General features: G+C 32.5%; 1 protein-coding gene across 1 annotated transcript in view; it reads right to left on the bottom strand.

Moving 5' to 3' along the window:
• LOC140448681 (nose resistant to fluoxetine protein 6-like) overlaps nucleotides 1-23,454 on the bottom strand; it is a 29,409-nt gene extending 5,955 nt beyond the window's left edge. The window contains exons 1-5 of the mRNA XM_072541788.1: nucleotides 23,212-23,454; nucleotides 14,059-14,283; nucleotides 12,173-12,405; nucleotides 9,590-9,795; nucleotides 74-389 (exon numbers count right to left, since the gene is read on the bottom strand). Coding sequence (XP_072397889.1) covers nucleotides 74-389; nucleotides 9,590-9,795; nucleotides 12,173-12,405; nucleotides 14,059-14,283; nucleotides 23,212-23,359 — 1,128 coding nt within the window. The 5' untranslated portion in view covers nucleotides 23,360-23,454. The remainder of the gene's footprint in view (nucleotides 1-73; nucleotides 390-9,589; nucleotides 9,796-12,172; nucleotides 12,406-14,058; nucleotides 14,284-23,211) is intronic.
• Nucleotides 23,455-25,535: the final 2,081 nt, after the last annotated feature.

Here is a 25,535-nt window from a genome sequence, read left to right as displayed (position 1 = left end):
TTTCTAGTAATATAAAAAAAGGGTTACACATTGGTATAACTATTGTATTTTATTATTGTAACAAAGTACTTACCTCTAGAAAGAAGTTGGTGTTGGCGATCGGTCCTCCGAAGAAAAATATCAAAGAATGACCTCCGATGATGATCACCATAGACAGGAATTTAATACCACAGATCGATTCGAGGTTCAAGTCACTGGGTTTTGTGTGGAAAAACCTCTTTGTGGTGTTTATTAGAGAAAAACAGACGAAGGCCTCCTTAATTTTGTTCGAACGTTGTTGTCGAAGGACATCCACGTTGTAGACTGTGGTTTTCCTGATTTGTTTAAGGAACCAGCAATGTAGGATAGTGGCAAGAACGGTGAGCATTAGGAAGAGTCCGACAATTACGCTGAAAGAAAAGAATTTTATTATTTTTCCATATTAGTTTACATCAGCATTATTTGCTCAAGATTACACTACGCGAAATAACATATGAATCGCATGGCAACGCTTTCAATATTCTATTTACTGCAGAAAGGAAACTAGTCCAGGACAAGTTCTCTTTCTGCGATAAACAGTTGCGGCGCTAGAACTGCGTGGCAAATATTCAAACTATCCTCACAGCTGAGTTTAATCAGACAATATTGTGGTTTGTTTATTAATGATTGTTGTCGTCTTTACTCTGGTTAATAATTAGATTAGAATGAGTGGTTCAGATGAGGAATGGCGTGTAAACAAGAAAAGAAAAGGTTTTACGAATGATGAGAAATATAAAAGGAAAATAATAAAGAAGTTTAAAGTGGCTGGACAAAAACACGTAAACTGGGTTGGCAAAACTGTACCAGCTAAAAAACCAGGCTCAAATTTTTGCAGGTAAATATTGTTTTATTCATTGTTGTTAATTTGTACATTTTGGTTTAAATACCATTTTACTGGTAATTTAATCTTGTATGTATTTCGAAGTAATATTAGGCTACTAAAATCTAACCTCAAAGTCATTTACTTATCTCCAATATCTTTTTCACTGAATTACTGTTACAATAAAGTATTTTGTTGTTTCAGTTGCAAATCCAATTGCCTTGGAGTTTTCACTGAAAAAGATATGATTGAAATATCCCCTAAACTACATAACATGATAACCAAAACGGAACAGAACATTTACATCCAATCTATTATGGAAATTAGTCAGATTGCAAGGGAAAGACCCAGGTCTAGTTCGTCAACCACGAAACCCAAGGCTTTCAGTGTGATTTATTATGTAGTACACAATGGAAAACGTACAAAAGTATGTAAAAATGGATTTATGAAAACCTATGGATACACTACAAAGCAGTGTTACCGTTTGTCCCATCTATTGTAACTAAATGAAACACCAACTGACAACAGAGGAAAAAACGTTTCAGGAAATGCAATACCTGGGTCCGTATTGTCTAAATTAAGGGTCCATGTAGAATCATTTCCCACCAAAGTACATCACTATACAGAAAAAGAAAGTATTTTTCAGCTAATATGAATTTAAAAATCATGTACGACATGTTCATTAAAAAAGAACATACTTAGTTTCCTTTTTTCAACATTAGGAACTGAGAAAAGGCTCTCCTACAAGTTTTTTTGGACATATTTCAAGGAAAACTACCCTTCTATTGGCTTTGCCCAACCAGTTAAAGATGCATGTGTTACATGTGAGGACGTAAATTTAAAAATAAAAAGTCCTGTTTTGAATGAGAATGCAAAGCGAACAGCTGTCGCTGAGCTAACAGTACACAATCGTAAATCTAAAAAGATCTGTGCATCACTGAAAGAAGTGACCACGCAGTGTGTCAGTAAGCCTGAAGAAAATGTTGGCATCTGCCTAGATTTTACGGCCAACATATTTCTACCTTGTATTCCTGTCCAAGATACCTATTACCTTAGACAGCTCACTGTAAACGTCTTTGGTGTGCATAATCTCGCGACACGGGGATGTACAATTTTTATCTATCATGAAGGTGAAGGGAGTAAAGGCTCAAACGAAGTTTGTACTATATTAGATTGGTACATAAAAAACAAAATTGGCAGTGGTGTAAAAAACCTTTATCTGTTTGGGGACAACTGCGCAGGGCAAAATAAAAATAATACTGTGATTCGCATGAGGATGTACTTTTGTGAGATAAAAAAGTTTAATGAAGTCAGACTAACCTTTAGAAAACTAAAGCAAGGAGAACGATATTGTACTATTAATGAGGCTGAAGAGCTTATAATGAAGTCATCAAAAATTGACGACAAATTTTCTGTTATAAACATGGTGGCCCCAGTTTTATAAAAAAACATGCCTAAGTGATGATTCGTATGGCAAAAATGTCCCAAGAAACCAAAAAAGGGCTTTTGCCATATCACAATACAGAGAAATGACTTTTTCATCAAAGAATCCTAACACGGTTCAATGTAAGGTGAACATCGGCGGCTTCATAATGGATGAATTCAAACTACGGAATGCAGTACAGCCAATTCAGGCTCCTACTAGAAGAGCATATTCAACTGTACTTCCAATTAACAACAAGAAAATGGAAGACATGAAGAAAACATTGGTATACATCCTGGAAGAAAAAATGAATTTTTGGAATCTGATTTTGTCATGGCCAATTACACCAGCATTTTCAGAAAAAAAACTAAAAACTTGAACTGAAATTTACTTCAAAGTTTTAATTTATGATTTAATTGCTTTATTTCATGTATATTGATTGTTTCCCTTATAACTTCTTAAAGTTTCTTGTTTACGGCAGAAAGGGAACATGTCCTAACACAAAAAAAATTCTCTATCCCCTCTTAAAACATTTCGCATATCAAACAAACAAATCACATAAACCTTAAATTTAAAAAAATTAATACCAGTAATGTGTTTTAGTTTACCAAGTTTTTTGTCTCTCCTGAAAAATTGGCAAAACTGGACTTGTTGCCTTTCTGCAGTTAGCGATTCATATATTTCAATACCGGTACACAAAAAAATTTAGTAAGATTAAGATACTGTAAAAATAATAATATTCCAGTCGTCGGAGACGAAAATGCTACTGAATCTCTACAAATCATACGAACAAGCTGAATTTTGACGAGAATGTCCATTTTAGAACGCCAAAAAAGATGTAAAAACGTTTACTACTTTTACCCTCGGGCTTTCTCCTGTCCTACCCTTCCTATCATTGGTTTATTTTTAGATTTTTGAACTTTCCAGTGGATCCTAATTTTCTTTTAAGAGTCCTTAGAGGCTCTTTTTCTTTTTGTCAGTTAATATTTATCTGTCATATCTTTAACGTGTTTTTATCACACTCCTCGGTCCTAATCCCTTTTGGGATGTGGTGACACCATCAGGCCTTTACAGTTTTTTCACGATTTCCTTCCATCCTCCCCTTTCCTGGGCTAGTTGTTCACCTTCATGTTCTTCTTCTTCTTCAAGTGCCCTCTCCGCTACGGAGTTTGGCAATCATCATTGCTATTCGTATCTTTGAAGCTGTTGCTCTAAATAATTGGTTAGATGTGCACTGGAACCAGTCTCTTAAATTGCGCAGCCAAAATATACGTCGTCTCCCCACGCTTCGTTTGCCCTTGGTTCATGTAACCCTTGGTTAATCAATATTTTTATTTGATCTACCCAACGGCTTGGAGATCTTCCCCTAGGTCTTTTTCCTTTAACTTTACCCTCGACTATCAGTTTTTCCATCGTACCTGTTCTTCTAGCAACCTGTCAAAATACTGCAAATATCTCTGTTGTATTTGTTTAAGCAATCTATCTTTTACTTTAAGTTATTCTAATATCGATATGTTAGTACGATAATCAATCCAGGATATTCTTAACATGCGGCGGTATATCCACATTTCAAAAGTGTCTAGATGACTTTTATCCGCTTTCTTTAAGGTCCACGTTTCGGATGCATATGGTGGCTATGGGAGAAATGAGTGCCCTTACCAGCCTTAGTTTTGTGTGTATTGTTATGCTAGAATTTTTCCAAATTCTTACCAATTTCATCATAGCTGTTCTAGCAATAGTCAACCTTCTACGTATCTCTCTGTCACACCCTCCGTCATTTGTTATTAGGGACCCCAGGTATATGAAACTATTTACTACTTCAAAGCCCACAATTTCTTAAATGTGTTGAAGATTATTCCGAGCTCTGTTTAATATCATGATCTTTGTCTTACTCCTGTTTAGCTTTAGTCCATATGTTTTGTTTTTCTCCTCCAGACATCTCATTATGTCTTCCATTTCTTCTTGATTTGCCTAGATTATCACTCAAATTAACTTAGATAAAAAAATAATTAACCTAATTATTTTTATAATTAACGAAATAATCCTCGATTAACTCAAATAAAAAAATAATTCCCGATATTGTTAGAGTTTAATAAAAACGTTTTCTTTTAATGCATTATTAAATCGAAAATTGTTTTAATTTGCTAAATAACAGGTTTGAGTTTGATATTAGTTCACACGTGTCGATCTTTTTCAGTTTTAACACAAAAAATTGCCCATTGATGAGTCTGGCTATTTTTTAAATCTGCTTGATAGCATTGAGCGTATTATTTCGTATAAATCATGTAAATTAAATAATAATTATTATTAACATTAACATAACAGTTTTTTTAATTCGAGGCAAACAACAAATTAAATCTATTAAAATTGAAAACAATGTAAGAATTTTACGTAAAAAATAAAAATTGGTCGTAGCTTGTGTTTTTTTTTTTTTAATAAAGCTTCTTTGATTTTAGAATAGAACAGAAATATACTTTATTGTCACTGAAAATTGTACAGTTTTATAGAGAAAGCTAAAAAGACGGAAAAATAACAATAACGATTTAAAATTGACTGAAATTATATAAATCGTCAATATCACAAAAAAAAACAGATAATAAAATACACATTCTATTGTAAAATTTAAATAAATTGCAAAGTTCATAAGAAAACCTTACAAACTAATAAGTTTGAGTCGCTGCACGTGATACCCAAATATACTTTAGTTACTTGTACATCAAGGACATCCGTCGAGGAGTCCGGCAGGGATGCATCTTGTCGCCACTTTTATTTAATCTGTATAGTGAAGCTATTTGTGAACAAGGACTCGAGGAAGAAGATCTTGGTCTGATAATAAATGGTGAGACGATCAACAATATAAGGTATGCTGACGATACGGTTCTCCTAACGGGAACGCTAGTAGAACTACAACATCTCGTTCAAAGTCTCAATATATACTGTAACAGTTACGGCTTGAAAATTAATTTGAAAAAAACTAAATTTATGGTAATCACGAAATCAAAGAACATCAGAGCTAATCTTGTAATAGACAATACAGCGATTGAGCGTGTGTCCTGTTATAAATATCTAGGTGCTTGGATCACAGACGATACTGATCAAACAAAAGAGATTAGATGTAGAATAGAAATCGCTAGATCAGTCTTTAATAGAATGCGCAAACTCTTTTGCAATCGTGATATCAATATAAAGTTACGAATACGAATGCTGCGGTGTTATGTCTTTTCTACCCTGTTGTATGGAGTAGAGGCTTGGACACTAAAACAGTTGACCACAAAAAACATCGAAGCTTTCGAGATGTGGTGCTATAGGCGCATTCTCAGAATATCATGGATGGACCGCGTCACTAACACGCAAGTACTCCAAACTTTAGACAAAAGATGCGAATATTCTAAATGAGATAAAAACTAGAAAGATGGAATACTTGGGGCACATTGTGAGAGGTGAAAAGTACGAACTTTTAAGAAATATCATGCAGGGCAAAATTAAGGGCAAAAGAAGTGTGGGAAGAAGAAAAATATCGTGGCTTCGTAATCTACGTGAATGGTTCGGGTGTAGTTCGATTGAAGTTTTTAGGCGCGCTGCTAACAAAGTCGCAGTGGCCATGATGATTTCCAATCTCCGCTAGGAGTGGCACGAGAAGAAGAACATCAAGGTTCTGTAATTTCTTAGTTATTCGTTAAGGAACTCTTCCACTGAATGGTCTCTCAGATAGATAGGCTTTTGTCAATTTACGGAACTTAAGAAAAGAAGTTGCAGATTTAAGTTGCAGACAAGTCTACAAAAAAAAATCACTGAAATTATAGTCCACATCCACAGAGGGAAAGTGCCACCTAAAAGTCAAGCACAAATTTTGGAATTTACGAAAGTTCTGAGCGGAAAAAATCCTATCAAAAATTCGTTTTAGAGAGGCAACGGAATAGTAGTTTCGGTGATTTTCCCCTGATTTTCGTTGGTAAATAATTCTTTCCGAAGTGAGAAAGGACCTAAAATCAGCAAGATCAGCTTCCACTTCAGTTGGACCAATTCCATAGGAATAGTTAAATTTTAGAAAGATTTTTCATAGATCTTCATTCTTAGTGGGAAGTCTACCTAGTCCTTCGGTAGCCAAAAAGAGATTTTTGGCTAGAAAAGCATGGTGTAGCTTAATGGCTTTCAAGATATCCGGTTTCCTTAGTCTTGCTAAAAGATATCGACTGTTCGAGGTATTGGTTAATCTAACTCTTGGTGGGGTCAAAGGATCCAGATTTATCGATGGTTCCAAAGTATCCTTCTTAATGAAGTTAATATGAGAATGGAAAGCATTCTTAAATTTGCAAATTTCGATGGCCTGCTTGTATGTGACTATTTTTTGATTTTTTGTGTGTTTTCACTTCATTTTTGTTGTTACTTAAAATGATAATTGGATTTTCCAAGCTAACGGGGCTTCTGATGTTCTTCGAACTCATATTTGACTGAGATAAAGGCGTTGGTTTGAAATATGAAGACTTCATATAAGAATAATAAGAAGAACAACTTTCTAATAAGCAATTGGAATAACTTTTAAATAAAATGAAATATATTTCAACAAAAAATTATGAGTACTTTAAGGCTGTTAAAAGACATCTTATTATGTAAATTTTGTTATTATTTATACCTATTATTTATGTTTATTGCTCTTAAATGTTTTTGTAGTTTTCGCGAATGTTTAAATAAATTATCAGTAGTAATATCCCTAGGACATTGATAACAGACGAGATAATTTCATGACAATCGAAAGCTCGTTCCTTGGTAACAGCACGAAGCCGAAGGCTGAGTGCTGTTACCAAGCAACGAGCTTGAGAAATTTGTCATGAAATTATGAGGCATTCATCAATGTCCGAGAGATATTCGGCGGATCATTTTTCGAAATAAAAAATCATAACTCAACATAACGAAACATTTATTTATTAAAAGTACAGTTAGTGAAAGTACAATTATTAAAATTTAAGTTAACATTAGACATTAGAAACGTGACATTTTAAAATTTATTTGGATGAAGTTGTCAAACTCGATCGTGTTGTCATAGGGATTGAAAATTGCACTGAATGCAATTATCAGTCTATAGGCGAGCGGTTTACCCCTATAAGCAGAGCATCAACCGACTAAAATTATTTTTGCATTTCTAATGCACCAAACCTTTTTTATTCGATTTTATATATTTTTCCAAGATGAAATGTATTTTTTTTTTAATTTTTACAAGTGGGCCGACAATTGTTATTAACAAATAACTTATACAAAAAAGCAATTTCACCGAATTATTTCGGAATCAATTTTTTTTAGGTGTATCTCATCAAAATAAACACTTTTTCTCTCTTGATAATTTTTTGAAAAATGCTTCCTTTTCGAGTTATTTGCATTTTTTTGTTGAAAAAATGCCTTAATTAGTGATTTTTGGGATTTTTTTTTCTAAAAAACTACTAAATGAATTGCAATTTTACAAATAGCTTTATAATCTTTAAACCGTCGAGTACAAGTTAGAATATTTTGACAAGGATAAATGGTTTCTATCTCGCTAAAAACGTGGACATAAATATTTCGAATATGCCTTTCGAGAGTATCCCGCTAAGCGTGTACAGCGGTTGAGGTGCTGTAGGCGCTAAAAAAATGCATCTAATGAAAAATTACCACCTTCGAAACCAGCATTATTACAACATTACTTAAGAGCAAAGTGGCAAATAAATGAATGGATTCAAGCAAAAAACAATATTATTTCATCTCTTGATCCATTAACCCATGGTTGGACAATGGAAAATAATTGTTTCGATTTTAATTATTTTGAAGGCGAAACTAGTTTAGATATGTTACAAAAGTATTTCTGCTCATGTACCGGAAAATGTTCTACGAAAAATTGAAATTCTATTTCCTATAATTTAGAATGCTGCGCAGTATGTGCATGTACACCAGAGAATTGTAAAAATGTTAAAGACGACTTTATTGAAGACAATGAAATCAGCTTATTAGATGGAAATCCTGTTGCTGTTGACGAAAATTTTCAAATTATTGACAATGAAAACGATGTATAATTAATATTATATTTTAATTTTATTATATTTTTCAATGAAAATTAATTATATATTGATTAATGTATTTCACTGTAATAAAACATTCAATAATATAGTCACCACGTTTATTAAAAGAAAAATTACATTATTATAGCATTGTAAAATAAATTTTAATTGTTTTAATTATAATATGTCTATATAAAAATAATTAGAAATATCTTTTTTTTTTTAATAAATTGTACGTAATATTTGTATTGAATTAATTTTTTAAATTTAAACAAATATTTCTACGTGCCGCACGCCTGTATCGCCGCAACCGCTGTACACACTTAGCGGTAGACTGCTCGAAAGGCATAATATTCAAAATATTTGGGTTTACGTTTTTAGCAAGATAGAAAAAAATTATCCTTGTCAAAATATTCTAACTTGTACTAGACGGTTTAAAGATTATAAAGCTATTTGTAAAATTGCAATTCATTTGGTAGTTTTTTAGAAAAAAAATCCCAAAAATCACTAATTAAGGCATTTTTTCAACAAATAAATGCAAATAACTCAAAAAGGAAGCATTTTTCGAAAATTTATCAAGAGATAAAAAGTGTTTATTTTGATGAGATACACCTAAAAAAATTAATTCCGAAGCAATTCGGTGAAATCGCTTTCTTGTATAAGTTATTTGTTAATAACAATTGCCGGCCCACTTGTAAAAATTTAAAAAAAATACATTTCATCTTGGAATAATATATAGAATCGAATAAAAAAGGTTTGGTGCATTAGAAATGCAAAAAGAATTTTAGTCGGAAGCGTCTTTTGAGGGGTAAACCGCTCGCCTACTAATGTTGACATGATTGGGTGAAATTGTTCCACATGACACAAAGTGACGAAATTTGAATGGTTGTTAGAACAGTCGAAAAATTATCAATCAAATTTAATTTAGAAGATTTCAAATAAATCGTTTTTTTATAAACTTTCAAGAAAAGAAAACTAAAAGTTTCTAATAAAGAAATAAGTATTGAAAAAAATTATAAATATGTAGTGATTTTCGGTGATTTTTGCTATAAAATCAATGTTTAAACAATAACGCCGTTATTTTAAACTGATACTTTTGACTAAATCCATATTTTCATACCAAAACTTAAATTTTTTTCAAGAATTCGTTCAGAAACGAATTACTTTACTTTTTACATGTATTACAATGTTATTTGACTGGCCTATTAGTTCCCAAACCATACAGAAGGTTTGTAATTTTTGTTACGCGATACTATTTTTTCTACTGGAAATGGATTTTTTTGTAGTTTGGTGTTTACTTACCCATAAATGATTTCCTCTGTTTTAATTGGCAACGGTTTCTGATATTCGCATTTTTTTGGATCTACGTAAACAGAAACTACGTCGAATTTCGGCAGCGACGATGCAAATATTTCCTGCGTAAAAACCTCTGTTTCCTTACTCGTACAACTTGATGGCAAGCACACAGCCCAATGAACTATTCTGTTGTTAAACTGAGCTCTGTTTATCTAAAAAACAACAAATCGGTATAAAAATAACTCAGTATATTATTTGTAAGTTGATATAATCTACTAATAGACTAGGCGGGATCTGTAGAAATTCAGACCATAATGGACATTTTCCATGGGAAGCTATTTTTTTGCTGGAATCCCTTCAGAATGTGCCCAATATCGACAATCACGATATGCGCCAGTCGCAAACCCTGTGCTAAATTTTTTATTTAACAAAATCTGAAAACAATTGAAAATTTCTCATTTTTTTGCTCCTATTTTCGTTTATAATTCGGAAAATATTGATCCTAGAGAAAAAATTATAAGAAGATAAAAGTTTCGGTATTAAATTTTACACAATATTTCGTTGCTAGAAATTGAAAATTTAATGTTTATTGTTGAAAAAATAGCAATCATTGGAAAAAAAGTACAAAAAAATGAAGTTAATCCTTTAAATGTTTTCGACTTTCCAAACTTGACTTACATGCTCCATATTCCGCCTAGAAAAACTTTTTAATATGTTTAAAACGTGTGCTAAATTTTGTTAAGATCGGTCGTATAGATTTTGCATAATAATTTTGCAATCCAGCCTACTGGAAAAAAATCGCAAATTTTCAAATTTATAGTAGGCCCTAAATAAGGCGTTCAGATAGTTGCAAATTTTTTTACATATAAAAGAAGGCTCAAACTTTGAAACGCTTTTTGTAAAATTCAAATCGGTTCAGTAGGAGAGCCTAGAAAATTTTTTAAAGTTTTAAACATTTTTCAGGCTTATAAACAAATTGAATAACTTTACGAGCTTTAAACATATCAATTTCAAAATTTATACACTTAAAGAACATTAAAAGACGCTTCTTTAAAAAAAAACACGATACATTCGGCTTACTGGTTGCCGAGATATTGAAGGTCAAGGTCAGACCTGAAGATTCTTGTCCTTCCAAAAAAAGAAAAAGACTTTAAAAAAAAAATTGAAGATTGAGTCAAAATAAAGTTTATTTATGAAAAAAAAAATTTTCTTTCGTTCGTATTTGTTTTAACAATTTAAATTATTTATTAAAAATTTATAAATACATATTTGTTTACTAAAAGTAACAATTTACTTCAATTTATAAATTGCAAGCTCAAAAAAAATGCATGAAGAAAAAATGCAATTACTTGTTTAACATACAATTGTTTATTGCAAATTTCCCAATTTTGCAATTAAAAATGGTATTTGAAAATATGATATTTGAAATCCTTGTCGTCCGAGACATCGACTCAAAAAAAAGAGCAAAATTGGTTAACAAGAAGCCGAGGTAATGCAATTTTTAGCTCGCGCTATGATTTTGAACTCGCCGATTCATATTTCGAGTGAATGTCCCCCACCACCACCACTCATGCATTCCGAGCAACATTTTACGCGAAAACGGTTTTTTATTTGTCTTTTTTATGGATTTTGCCATAAAGCGCATTACGTAAAACTTTTCATTTAAAAAGTACTTGACAAGACGAGGGTATTTGTTTAAAAACGAGCCCTCTATCACTTATGGTTACACGGCAAATGTATGCCAACTTTGACCTTTAATATCTCGGCAACTAGTAAGCCGAATGTATCTTTTTTGTTTTAAGAAGCGTCTTTTAATGTTCTTTAAGTGTATAAATTTTGAAATTGATATGTTTAAAGCTCGTAAAGTTATTCAATTTGTTTATAAGCCTAAAAAATGTTTAAAACTTAAAAAAAAATGTCTATGCTCTCCTAGTGAACCGATTTAAATTTTACAAAAAGCGTTTGAAAGTTTGCGCCTTCTTTTATGTGTAAAAAAACTTGCAACTATCCGAGGGCCTTATTTAGGGCCTACTATAAATTTGAAAATTTGCGATTTTTTTTCAGTAGGCTGGGTTGCAAAATTATTATGCAAAACCTATCCGACCGATCTTAACAAAATTTAGCACACGTTTTAAGCATATTAAAAGGTTTTTCTAGGCGCAATATGGAGCTTGTATGTTAAGTTTAGAAAGTCGAAAACATTTAAAGGATTAACTTTATTTTTTTGTACTTTTTTTCCAATTATTGCTATTTTTTCAACAATAAACATTAAATTTTTAAATTTCTAGCTAACGAAATATTGTGTAAATTTTAATAACGAAACTTTTAACTTGTTATAATTTTTTCTCTAGGATCAATATTTTCCGAATTATAAACGAAAATAGGAGCAAAAAAATGAGAAATTTTCAATTTTTTTCAGATTTTGTTAAATAAAAAATTTAGCACAGGGTTTGCGACTGGCGCATATCGTGATTATCGATATTGGGCACATCCTGAAGTGATTCCAGCAAAAAATAGCTTCCTATGGAAAATGTCCAATCCAAAACAGATCCCGAATAGACTATAACAAACTTTTGCACGTCTACTTACATTTAACGCCATATTTTCATTTTTTTGTATATGTGGCTTAGTCTGATCTGATTTGCTCCTAAAATGAATATCCACGAGACAGTACTGTCCTTTCAGGACAGTATCTGCTATGCTAGTATTTTTGCGATCAGTTTTCACGCTTCTTTTGATTCGAACACATTCGTCGAAGTTTCCAAGCTGGTAAAAATTACCATATAGAATGCCTTCGGGGAATTTTGGGAATGAATCTAGCACTAAAATAGAAAATAGATTATCTTAACATTCATTGCTGTAGTAGTCCAGTCGTCAGTGATTTTATAGAGGAAATGGTCTGAATATGGGCCCTGCACATAATGTGGGCCGCCAGTAATTCTGTGATACCAGTGGTGCTATCCAGTATCGGGACGCATACTGTTCAAGTTGTAAATCATTTTTCACAGCTTGGTTAGTTCTCAGGTTATAGTTTGTGAGTACATTTTGTGAGTTTTTGGCTCATATAAAACTTATTATAACAACTCGTGCACCTAATGGATGATAAGAAACCCAGGAAAACCAATATCTATTTACGATGTCAGGATAAAATTTCTGGTCAAGCATATAAACTAGCATTTAATCGCACAAATATTGAATCTGGATTCAGAGTTTCAGGGATCTGACCAGTGAATGAAAATGTATATCAAGAACACGAGTTCTATAGTTCTTCGGTCACTTGCTAATATCAATGAAGACATTTATTTCAGACCCCCTATTAATAATCATAAAATAACTGCTGAGACTGAAGAACCTGAGGTACCATACAAGTCAGCAGTGGTAGTCCGCCCTTTACCTAAGGTACCTCCAAGAACAAACATACAAAAAGGTCGTAAAAGGGGCAAGTGTCGAGTTTTAACTGATACACCTGAGAAAAATGAAATAGAAAACGAGCACGAGGAAAGAATGAACAAAAATATGAAGAAAACAGCTGTGAAAAGAAAATTATGGACAACCAATCGAGAAAGCATCATTTAACAGGCAATAAAATTAAAAAGACTAAACCAGTATTTCTCCAATCGAAGGATCTCAACAATTCATCATCTTCTGACAACGACGACGTTGAAAGCTTCCCTTACGATGATAGTTCGGATCTGTCTTCTGAGCATGAGTCAGACATAGATTGGGAAGAACATATGTCTAAAAATAACAAACCAGACACACGAACAGAGTTTACACTGGAAACTGGTAGATTCCACCTCCAATCTTTACCTCCAACAATAATGGTTAATTACCTGAAGATAATTCGCTTATCTGAGAACTTCTGCCTGATTGATATAAAGGCATATGAAATCGAAAAGGAAGACATCATTAAAAGCGTCGTGGAAGTTCCCAAGAAAGATGGATCCTCAAAACGTCAACGGGATATTTATACTTTTAACTTGGATTTTGAAAAGTATTTGGTTGAGTAATGTTTACGTTATTTAAAATGTTTTTTCTTATGTTTAATAATAATAAATCATTGACTTATATTATTGGTAACTCATTTTGCTTAAAATGGTCCTTATTCTAAACAAAACTTAACAAAAATTAAAAGGATTTTGTTCCTATTTAACTTTAAATGTGTTAAATTTTTGGTAATTATGTTTACCAGTGGCCCAAGGTACAACCTTGGTGGCCCAAGGTATAATTCGTATTGTACCTTGGGCAAATTGTAGGCGTTCAGGAATTTTTTTCTTTTAAGAAAACCAACTCATGTAATCAGTTGATATTTTTATTTTACATACTACAATAGTTTATACCTGCCCCAGTGTAAATTTTAAAATTATATTGTATTTGTAATACCTGTTTAAAAAAATCCTGCCCAAGGTACAAGCCTCTCCCCTAATTTGGACACTTCAAATTGTTGAGACACGTCGTTACAAAATAATACTTACTCTCATAAGCCCATCTTTCCCCTTTGTTAGAAGCTTGAAGAACATACGCCACATCTCTGACGCACTCGGCATTCGATAACTTCGCGATCACCTCCTGGACGGTCTTTATACTGTTGAAGAAGCTAAGGTTTTGCAAGGAGTCGTTGTCCACAAGAGGAGATTCGTCGCCTTCGATGGATTCCTGATCTTCGATGTTGTAGAATGTTGTGTTCAGTGTAGAGTTGTCTGAAAATATGAATTCAGTCATTATGGGTTTGTATTGGAGTAAAAGTGACAATGTAACAGTTGGAAATGTCTTTCTTCGCGAATATTAATGAATGTTATAGTTTCAAAATCATTTTTAATAATATAAGTACTCCAGCTGTCAGATGTACAGGTGTATGCCAAGGGTCAAATAATAGAACAGGTAAATTCCATAAAATATTTGGGAACAAATATCAATAGTCAGTGTAATCCAAAAAAAGAAATCCTATCAAGAATCGAACAAGCAAGGAAAACATTCATGAGCATGAAAACATTTTTTACAAGATCAGACCTTAGAACCCCAAAATGGAAGCCTATATCGAAGATGGGACTCGAACAATGAGAAATATGCTATTTTGACAGAAGATAAATTTAGTTCCTTCGAAACAGATCTTATTGCAAAGCAAGCTGAGGCTAGTTTCTTCCTTAAGGAGTCAGTATGCAAGGATCATTTAAGATCGCTGTCGACAAGAATATCTAAAAATTTCACGGAATTAACGATACTGATTTGGTTCTCATTCAAAAGCAAGGGTTGAATGACTCCTTTATAAGATAATGCTACTGTCTTATCCACGTTAAAGCTAAGTAAGTTGGAGTCTGACCAAGCCTTGATTATAAGCAAATCAGCGGTTATAATTGAATGAAGCGTTGAAATATTAGAGCTGCTCCAAGTAATACTGGTATCATCAGCAAATAGAAAAATTTTCCCTTTAATTTTCAAGTAAGTGATGTCATTATTGAAAAGTAAAAAAAGAATGGGACCTAATACTGAACCTTGCGGTACTCCACACTCAATGTCTTTACAACTAGAGTCGGTGTCTTTTATTCTAACCAATTGTTTCCTACCTACCAAGTAAGTTTTGAACCAATTCAAAAACACACCCCGAATTCCATAGAAAGTTCATTTTTTTTAATAGAATGTCGTGATTTACGCAGTCAAAGGCTTTGGAATAATCGCAGAAAACGGTGGCGGAGGAGAGGTTACTATTTAGTGATAGATATACCTCATGTAACACAGAAAACATGGCATCACTAGTAAATTTATTAGACAAAAAGCCAAACTGATTTTGCGATAAAATATTATGTTTAAGGAGAAAGGGCATAAGTCGAACTTTTATAAGCCTTTCAATAATTTTTGATAGTGCTGGTAACAAGGGAATAGGTCTATAGTGGCAGGCATCAGATTTGTCTCCACCTTTATGAAGAGGAATAACGATGGCAGTCTTTAGCGAATTTAGATTTACCTTTCTCAAGGGAATCATTTACTAGCGAGACCATGACCTCCAATACATTATGTGGAAGATTTGAGAAAATTTTAATAGATAATCCATCTGTACTACAGGACGATTTGCTTTTTATACTACGAATTGTTTGAATGAGTTCAGTCTTATCAACTGGTCTTAAAAAGAAGGTATCAGCAATGTTTTTCGAATTAGGGAGATAGGAAACTTAATCTTGTTGTGACAGGAACTGGCTGTGTTGTTGAGGAACTTGATCTTTTGATGGAATAAAGAATATCTTCAGCTACTTGTATATAATCATTGCTCAGATTTGAAGGCTTTTTAATTTGATCACAAATTTTTCACAAGTTTTTAAGTTAATTGGTGAACAATCTTCATGTACAGATTGTTCACCATTCTATACGATGGATTTTCACATATAGACTATCTTTTTGTAATTTATTTATAAAAATTCTAAAAAAGACAGAAAAAAATATTTTTTTTTATGCAATTAACTAAGTTATAGAAAAAAATGTAATAAATTTTTAATAAGCTTTAAATGCTTCTTGAGTATTTTTCGTAGAAATAATTAATAAAAATTGATCAAATATTACGTGAAACAAGTTACAGTAATTGGGTGTTTTTAAAAATACCCAATTAAACTGTTTGCTTTATAAACTTACTGGAGAATCATTTAATAAAAAAAAGCTTTTTATTTACAGTTTACGATGGAAAATTGATCTTTGGACCTGGACGCTTACGTTATAGAAAAATTTGTTGTTAAATTATTTTGTGTCTATAAACTTCACTTATACTGATTTTTTTTGTGTTATTTAATCAATAAACCCAAATACTGTTATAATTATACCATAATTATACCACAATTCAGTATTTTTATCTTGCTCGTTATTATTATTGTGTTGTTTTTCTGATTTTTCTTTTCCATACTGCTCAATCCTGTGCCAAATTCAAATATCTTATTTCCATCCGTCCTATTTTTCATTTATCTGTCTCTTGTCTAAATTGCTCAGCTCATCTTAATCGTCGTCGTCCAACCTTGGTTGTTAGTTTACTTATAAAGTTTATATTATCGTCGACCTCTTCTTATTTCCATTGAATTTCCGAATCCGAATGAAATTCGATCAAGAGCAAACAAGTACAAAAAAAGGATGTTGCACCATGAAAACCAATTACTACGTAAACTATTCAACCATCAGAGACAGGTAAGAAAACTTAAGAAAATCTGACCAGAAGATCTCACTAGTTTTAATGTTTCTTTTAAGTGTGAGCTCGTGTGAAATGTAGTAAAATAGAAATATCTTTTTGTGTATTTGTTTCTTTGCAGTATGATTGTCCTACTAAGTAGATTCTATTAGTATATTATGCGATGTTGCCAGATTATTCTATTTTTCTTCAAATTTATGTAGTTTGTTTTTTATCAAAAATATTATTTGTTTTCAGGCCAAGCGGTCTACTATGAAAAAGAAAGCGTGAAATTAGGGATGATAGAGTATTAGAATTAGAATTAGAAAAGTATTAGGATAACTATAGTGAAAGTGAATGGGATTTTTCTAGTGATGGGAGTTTGAAAACGAACAATGCAGCAGAAAATAAAACTCTACTTTTCTCTGACTCTGATTTTATGCCTCAGGTACCCAAACTGAAGTCCCTCAACATTTCGAATTAACAGAGAAAAAGCCAAAAATTACAGAAGATAAATGCCATTATGTAGTTAATACCAACCCCAATTAACACCCCTATACAAGTTGTTCACTTTATTAAAGAGAAGCTGGGTATCAAGGAATATATTAGATCTTATGCCCTGCTTCAAGATGCCGACACAGCGAGTGGTTCCTCATTCAAAATAGGCATAAAATCTAAAACCTTCATTGACTTATTATTTAATAAGGAAATTTAGCCACCTGGTGTAAACATTAAATAGTCTATAGAATCTTCATATTTCGAACTAACGCCTTTATCTGAGTCAAATATGAGTCCGAAGAGCATCAGAAGCCCCGTTAGCTTAGAAAATCCAATTATCATTTTAAGCAACAACAAAAATGAAGTAAAAACACAAAAATAGTCACAGACAAGCAGACTCGAAATTTGCAAATCTAAGAATGCTTTCCATTCTCATATTAACTTCATTAAGAAGGATACTTTGGAACCATCGACAAATCTGGATCCAATGACCACACCAAGAGTTAGATTAACCCATAACTCGAACAGTCGATATCTTCTAGCAAGATTAAGGGAACCGGATATCTTCAAAGCCATTAAACTACATTTTGCTTTTCTACATAACTAACCTGCTTCAGTATGTTACGAATGGTTCACCAACACAAGCGTTAGACTCTATTTGGCTACCGAAGGACTTCCCACTAAGACTGAAGATCTACGAAAAATCCTTAACTATGCCTATGGAATTGGTCCAACTGAGGTGGGCCTGAGTTGGTTCTTAAATCTCCCAACAAATGCGTTGGAAGTCCTGGTATCATTAAGTAACGATTCCTTTGCAAAAGGTATATTTCCAGAGTGCCTAAAGACAGCCATTATAATTCCTCTTCATAAGGGTGGTGAAAAATCGAATGTCTGCAACTATAGACCTATTGCCTTACTACCTGTTCTATCCAAAATTATTGAGAGACTTATAAAAGTCCGACTTATGTTTTTTCTCGTTGAAAACATTTTATCACAAAGTCAGTTCGACTTTTTATCTAATAAATGTACCAGTGATGCTATGTTTTATGTACTTCATGAGGTCTATCAAGCACTAAACAATAATCTTTACACTGTATCGTCTAATCAAGATAATCCAATTATACACAACGTACTCGCTAACTGCTTCAAAAGTTGTTTCCAAACTTCAAATCGAACTGATCACCCTTTCTATTACCGCCTACACACCTACTTGTTAACAACAGGTATCCATTTTCCAGACACCTACGATATCTCCTCAATTCAAACCCTTCCTCCTTGAACAATTAGACTTCCCTCTACTGACACCAGCTTATTGTGCCTAAACAAATCAGAAACGCCAGCAAGTCAAATTAATCAAGAATTTATTAAAATATTAAGCAAATAAGGTAGCTGTTTCAAAGTTTACACCGATGCCTCCAAAAACGAAGACAAAACTGGGGCAGCAATCTACTCATCAGATTATACAGAAGCTTACAAATTACCTTCATATACAACAACGTTCTCTACTGAACTGTATGCGATATTAAAAGCACTAATTCTGATAGTTAACAAAAATAAAAAGAGAAATATCATTATTACAGATTCTCTCAGCTCAATAATGGCATTAAACCAACTCTACTGTAATCATCCACTACTCCTTCTCATTAAAAAGGAACTAAAACATGCAGAAAATATGAACATTAATTTAATTTTATATGGGTACCGTCACATACTGGAATCGAAGGAAACGAGATTGTAGACAAAATAGCAAAAATGCACCTACTAACCCAAAGGCAGAAGAGAATACGAAATCTCTTCGCACCGACCTGAAAGCATTCTTTAAAGAAAAGATTAATTCAATATGGCAGGATACATGGAAGAACTCTCCAACCAAGCTATATGAAGTTGATATTAATCATCAAAAATTCCCAAAATTTACCAATAGAAGAGAACAAGTAACTTCGCTCGCCTCCGCATTGGGCATACTCGATTAACACACAACTACCTACTAAAACGTGCTGATAAACCTGTGTGTGACATGTGTAAGAGTGTTTTAACGGTAAAATATTATTTATTGCAGTGCCCCAAGTATGATGTGCAACGCAAAATGTATAACATACCATCAACATTAAATAGTGCTCTTGGAAAAGACAGTGATACTAAAAATATTTTCGCCTTTCTCAGACTGCAAGCTGTTATCAAAAATCTAATATTTCACTTTGTATAGATTTAGGTTTATTTCTAATTATGTATTGCTATGGTTAATATTCTATTGTTAAGTTCTAATTCTGTATCACAATCCATACACGCTAATAACCCTGTGTGGTTGATGCGTAATGTAAGGGAAAAAAATCTTTACACTGCCGCTGTTTTTTGTGATCATGCCAAAGCTTCTGACTGTGTAAATCATGACATTTTGATAAAAAAACTAAATTTCTACGGAATTCGAGGTATTTCTTAAATTTTTTTTCAATCTTACTCGAGGAATAGAAAACAACTAGTTAGAGCAAATTATACTGACTCTAGTCACAAAAGTATTGTATGTGGAGTATCACAAGGTTCAGTACTGGGTCCTTTACTGTTCCTTATCTTTATAAATGACATCACTAACTTAAAAATCGATGGAAAAATTTTTCTTTTTGCTGATGATACCAGTATTACCTGGAGAAACTGTAATATTGCAAAACTTCATGCAATTATAATTTCTGATCTACTTAAAATAAAAATCTGGCCTGACTCTAATTTACTCTCTTTTAACGTTGATAAGATAGTGGCATTATCCTATAAAGGAGCTCTTTAACCCTTGCTTCTTAATAATAGCCAGATTAGTATCGTTGATTCTGTAAAATGTCTTGGTATTTTTATAGACAGCAACCTTAAATGGCCCCTTCATATCGATTTGTTAAGTAAGAAACTATAGTCGGTTCGCTATATTTACGCGGGTTTCGGATTAACAAAATTATGCTAATGTCTCATTGATAACCAGTTGCAGTAAACGACTTCCCAGAAAATTAGGTAAAAACTGCATTAATGGTCATATTTTAAAATACATTAAAATAACATTAGGGTAGGTATAAATTTGTTACAATATTGCAGTTGAATTGATTCTTTGCCAGTGTTGACATTGTATGTTTGGTGGAAATATTTAAAAATGCCTAGACGTGTGTTAGATGTAGATAGTCTAATTTATAGTGTACATAAGTATTTTACGGATGAAAAAGAAAATGGCGGTCCTTTAAAATCAGTAATATCTGTTCAACAACGCGTATGTGATGCTCTAGGAATTAGTGAAACCAAACTAAGAGGAGTATTACAAAATCGCAATAATGAACGGCCGAAAGAAGATCACCGAAAAACTCGCCTATCATGGAAAACGAAAGATATTCCAGATGGAAAAAAATTTGAAATTCGTGATACAATTTATCGAATGCGAGCCAACAAGGAACATGTGACCTTAAATACAATTCTCTCGGAATTAAAAGATAGAAAATTTGACGAAATTGGCAGAACAAGTCTATGGCAAGTGATACATAATTTGGGTTTCAAATTTCAAAAGGATGATAACAGAAAAGCCCTTTGTGAAAGAAGTTCTGTTGTGCATAAAAGAATTAACTTTCTAAGAAAATATTCTAAATTAAAAGAAGAAAGGGCAAATTTTATATATTTAGACGAAACATGGATATTTTCTAGGGGTGCAACCAAGAGAATAGGGCAAGGTGATAACGTAAAGTCTATCAAACATACTGATGGAGAAGGGAAGCGACACATAATTTTACATGCAGGACGGAAATCGGGTTTTATAGAAGGTGCTGATTTAATATTTTCATCTAAATCAAAATCAAGTGACTATCACGATAATATGAACAAAGAAATGTTTGTAAAATGGTTACATGAAAAGGTTTTCATGTAACCATTACGCTGGGCTCACTTAAACCTCCTCCCAGGTTTAAGTGAGCCCAGCGTAATTATTTTAGACAATGCACCTTACCATTCTGAAGTATTAAACAAAAGTCCAACGAATTCTTGGACTGTTAATAAAATTAAAGAATGGTTGACAAAGGAACATATACCATTTACACAACATATTTTAAAATCAGAATTATTACGCTTGGCAAATATCCACGCAAAACCAAAACCTTTGTTGTGGATCAGATTATTGAAAGTTACGGTCATTAAGTTTTACGTCTGCCACCGTATCATTGCCAGTTTAATCCCATCGAATATATATATGGGGAATAGCAAAACAATATTATGACAACCATATTGGGCCTAACGGTTATAGCGACGACGCAGTTCGGGAAACTTGGCGAAAGGCACTTTCAATTGTAACTTCAGAAGTGTGGTGCAACTGTATATTCAAGTGCGAGAAACTAATAGAAGATTGGTGGACTCGTGAAAATAAAATAAACGAAATATGTCCAATCATAATAACAATTAATGGTGATGACAGTGATGATGATGACGATTATGATATTTTTGATGATAATGACTGATTTTCATTTTTGTTGGCAAGTTAAATTTTTTTATTTTTCATTAGAAATTCTGTCCATGGAACAAATATACATAGATCATATTTTCTGTGTGAAGTGTAATATAAAATTATTATTAGGTTTATATTAGCCACATTAGACTCCATTAATGAAGTAATTCTCCTTTTTATACTGTCAATTATATAAAAGATTTTCCATTATTATTTAATTAAAAAAAGTTATGGATTATTTTTCATTTCATTTGACCAGTTGATATTTCCTCAAAGAGCAGGTAATTAAAACTGGATACTTACAATAAAAATTTTAATCCGAAACCCGCGTAAATATAGCGAACCGACTATAGCCTCAGCCTGCTATGCAATAAGATCTGTTTCGAAGGAAATCAATTTAGCATCTTCCATAATATTTTTTTTTGTTCGAGTCTCATCTTCGATATGGTCTTCCTTTTTGGGGTTCTAGTACAGCTGCCCAATCTGATGTTATTTTTAAATTACAAAAAGAGCAATACGGTATCTTTTTGGCGTCAGTAGAATAACACATTACAGAAGATACTTCAAACCTGACGGGATTTTAACTCTTCCCTCTTTTTATATTTTAGAAAATGTGTGATTAATTTGTAAACACCTACCCTACATCTTCCTTTGCAACTTAAATCTACAACTTCTTTCCTTAAAGTCCGTAAATTGACAAAAGCATATCTATCTGAAAGACCATATTATTCAGTGGAAGAGTTTTTTAACGAATAACTAAGAAATTGCAGTCCGTTTTTGTTTATGTACAAGTAACTAAAGTATTTTTATATTATTTGGGTATCATATGCAACAACTTATTAGTAAGGTATTATTATGCAATTTGCAATTTATTTAAATTTTGCAATGGCTTGGGCATTTTAATTATCTTTTATTTTGAGATATTGACGATTTATGTAATTTTAGTAAATTTTAAATTGTTATTGTTAGTTTTCTGACTTTTTGTAAGTTTTCTCCAAAAAATTGTACAATTTTCAGTGACAATAAAGCATAAATTTCTATTCTATTCTAAGACCAGAAAATGGAAAAAATTCATCAACAAAACGTACCTACCTCGGAACCTAATTGTAAAAGAAAAACGATTATGTTATGTGTATCCTTAATAATTATAGTAATATTTTTTGTTCTTTTCTGTAAATAAGATTATTTGAAATTCATACAGGATAATAATCTTTTACCAAAATCGATTTTAATTGAAAATTTTTCTTTCGAAAGATCATTTTGGACAGAACAGCTAATTTTGGATTTCTAAAGACGTAATTAATAATTTTACTTGAAAGATAATTTAATTAATGTTGGTATATTGTTCCAATTTAGAGAGCTAAATCATGCAATTGCATTAAAAAAGAAATATTATTTTAAATTTTTCCACGTATTTATTTGTATTACAATCAAGTTACTTATTAAAATCTCCTTAGCTACCGATGTTTACATAAACAAAAGAAAAATAAATAATAATTAGCCCATTAAATATATATAAACACAGCTTACCTGGCATTCCAAAGAAATGATGATTCCCCAAAACAATATTTTCCACATCTACGTTTTCCGTCGAATTTTCACTGGCACTTTCACGAAACAGCAGGCAGACCGATAGGAAAACGATTAGCGAGGCTTTCTTTCGGAATCGGTGGCTCATTTTTCGAACTGGAAATTTTCAATAAAATCGTTTTTCGTGTTGGCGCTCTTCGCGAGATTGCTGGACGATTGCTACTGAAATATGTAATTGATTTGGAAATAGTCGCTGGCCGCTGGATTACCAAGTAGTTAACAGGACCGGCTCGAAGAAGGAGGTCGGTGAAATATGATTGATAGGTTTACGATATTGTTTTGAGGCTGTCAAACTAGTTTTTTTTTTTTAATTTCTTGTACAAAATACACAAGTCGTAAAATATATAATTGGCTAGGACAATGGGGGTTAAAATTTTGTTAGATATACCCGAAAAAGGCGACTTTGTTTATCACTATAAATTATTCTTAATAAACACTTCTTCGCCCTAGAACAAAAATTCAATTCAATTAAAATGATTACTTCAGTGTTCTGTTGATAAATTTAGCGGCGTAGATAGTAAGTGATTCTACATAATTTTTATTATAAACATTTTGGTTTATAACCATATTAGACCAGGCGGTATAATTTCACTATGCAGACTAAATTTTGTATTAAACAACTATATTTCGGCAGCTATGCAGTTTAGAACAATTTTGTGAAGGCAAAAAAAATTTGGAATTAAATTTACTATAAGATGGAATTGATTACAAATTGAAAAAATACTTATTATTATTGCCAAATTAGCAATAAATTTGGTGAGAAATAAGATATAATACCACTGAAGAAATTGAAATAAAGCGAGGTGTGAGACAAGGGTGTATACTGTCACCAACCCTGTTTAATCTCTATTCCGAAGACGTAATGAATAGAACACTCTCTGAGCAATCCGCAGTTATTAAAATAAATGGTGTTAGATTAAACAATCTGAGATTTGCCGACGACACCGTTCTGATCGCAGAAACACTTGAAGAGCTACAGACATTGGTGAATAAGATAGCAGACTGCAGCGAAGAATATGGACTATCTTTGAACATAAAGAAAACTAAATTTATGGTAATATCGAAATCAACACAAAATGTCCAAAATTTATATTTACACAATGAAATTATCGATCGAGTTAGCAAATACAAATATTTAGGCACTTTTATAAATGAAGACAACGATAGCTCAGTAGAAATCAAAATAAGAATAGAAAAAGCCAGATCCATATTCACTAAAATGAAGAGAGTGTTCTGCGGAAGAGATTTGAGCCTTGAAATGAAACTTCGCCTGATGAGATGTTACGTACTTTCTGTGCTGTTCTACGGAATGGACGTCATGGACGTTGAAAAAGATTGATACCAAAAAATTAGAGGCATTTGAACTGTGGATGTATCGCAGAATCCTGAGAATATCATGGACCGAGAGAGTCACAAATGTCGAGGTCTTGAGAAGAATGAATAAAAAAAAGGAAGTCATATTTACGATCAAAAAACACATGGGACACATTACAAGAGGCGAAAGATATGAACTGCTTCGAATAATTATGCAAAATACCTTATCCGTGGTCCAGTATTGTTTGTCTGTTAAAATAAATGTCTTGACGGACCCCTAGACGAGAAGCGAGTGTCCTTGTATTTTCCTTCGGCGTGTTCTTCTATTAATTATTCGTCTATTTCGTTTTAGGGATATCGCTGTGCATTTGTCTGAGAGAAATAATCTGTACTTATCTGTGTATACTTTTTTAAGGAATATATTATAACCTTTCGAGACTGGCTGAATGACGAAAGTCAATGCCACAAAAAAAAAATTATGCAAGGGAAAATAGCAGGAAAATGGTCCATAGGAAGAAGACGAAACTCCTGGCTATAGAATCTACGGGAATGGTATAGCTGTAGCAGCAACAAATTGTTTCGGTCAGCAGTTTCGAAAATACGTATAGCCCTGATGATCGCCAACCTTCGGAACGACGATGGCACTTGAAGAAGAAGAATCTTAAAAATGTGCCCAGATCTTTTTAATACAAAAAAATAAATCAGCACGATCGATCCAGTAGTGTTCGCAAAATAATTTTGCAATTTAAAATTTTGAAAGAAAGTAATTTTCAAAATTTTCAAAATCATGCAGAACCAACAAAAAAAGTTTTAAATATTTGAATTTTCTTTTACGTATAAAAGGGCACTCAAGCTTGCAAAGAAAATCGAATCATTGTATTCCATTAAATAGGAGTTAAATAGGAGGTAAATTATTATGTACTAATTACTCTATTAATATATAGAGTAGC

The sequence above is a fragment of the Diabrotica undecimpunctata genome, chromosome 8 (assembly GCF_040954645.1).
Source record: "Diabrotica undecimpunctata isolate CICGRU chromosome 8, icDiaUnde3, whole genome shotgun sequence".
NCBI classification, from domain to species: domain Eukaryota; kingdom Metazoa; phylum Arthropoda; class Insecta; order Coleoptera; family Chrysomelidae; genus Diabrotica; species Diabrotica undecimpunctata.
This window is presented reverse-complemented; position numbering and strand designations above follow the sequence as displayed.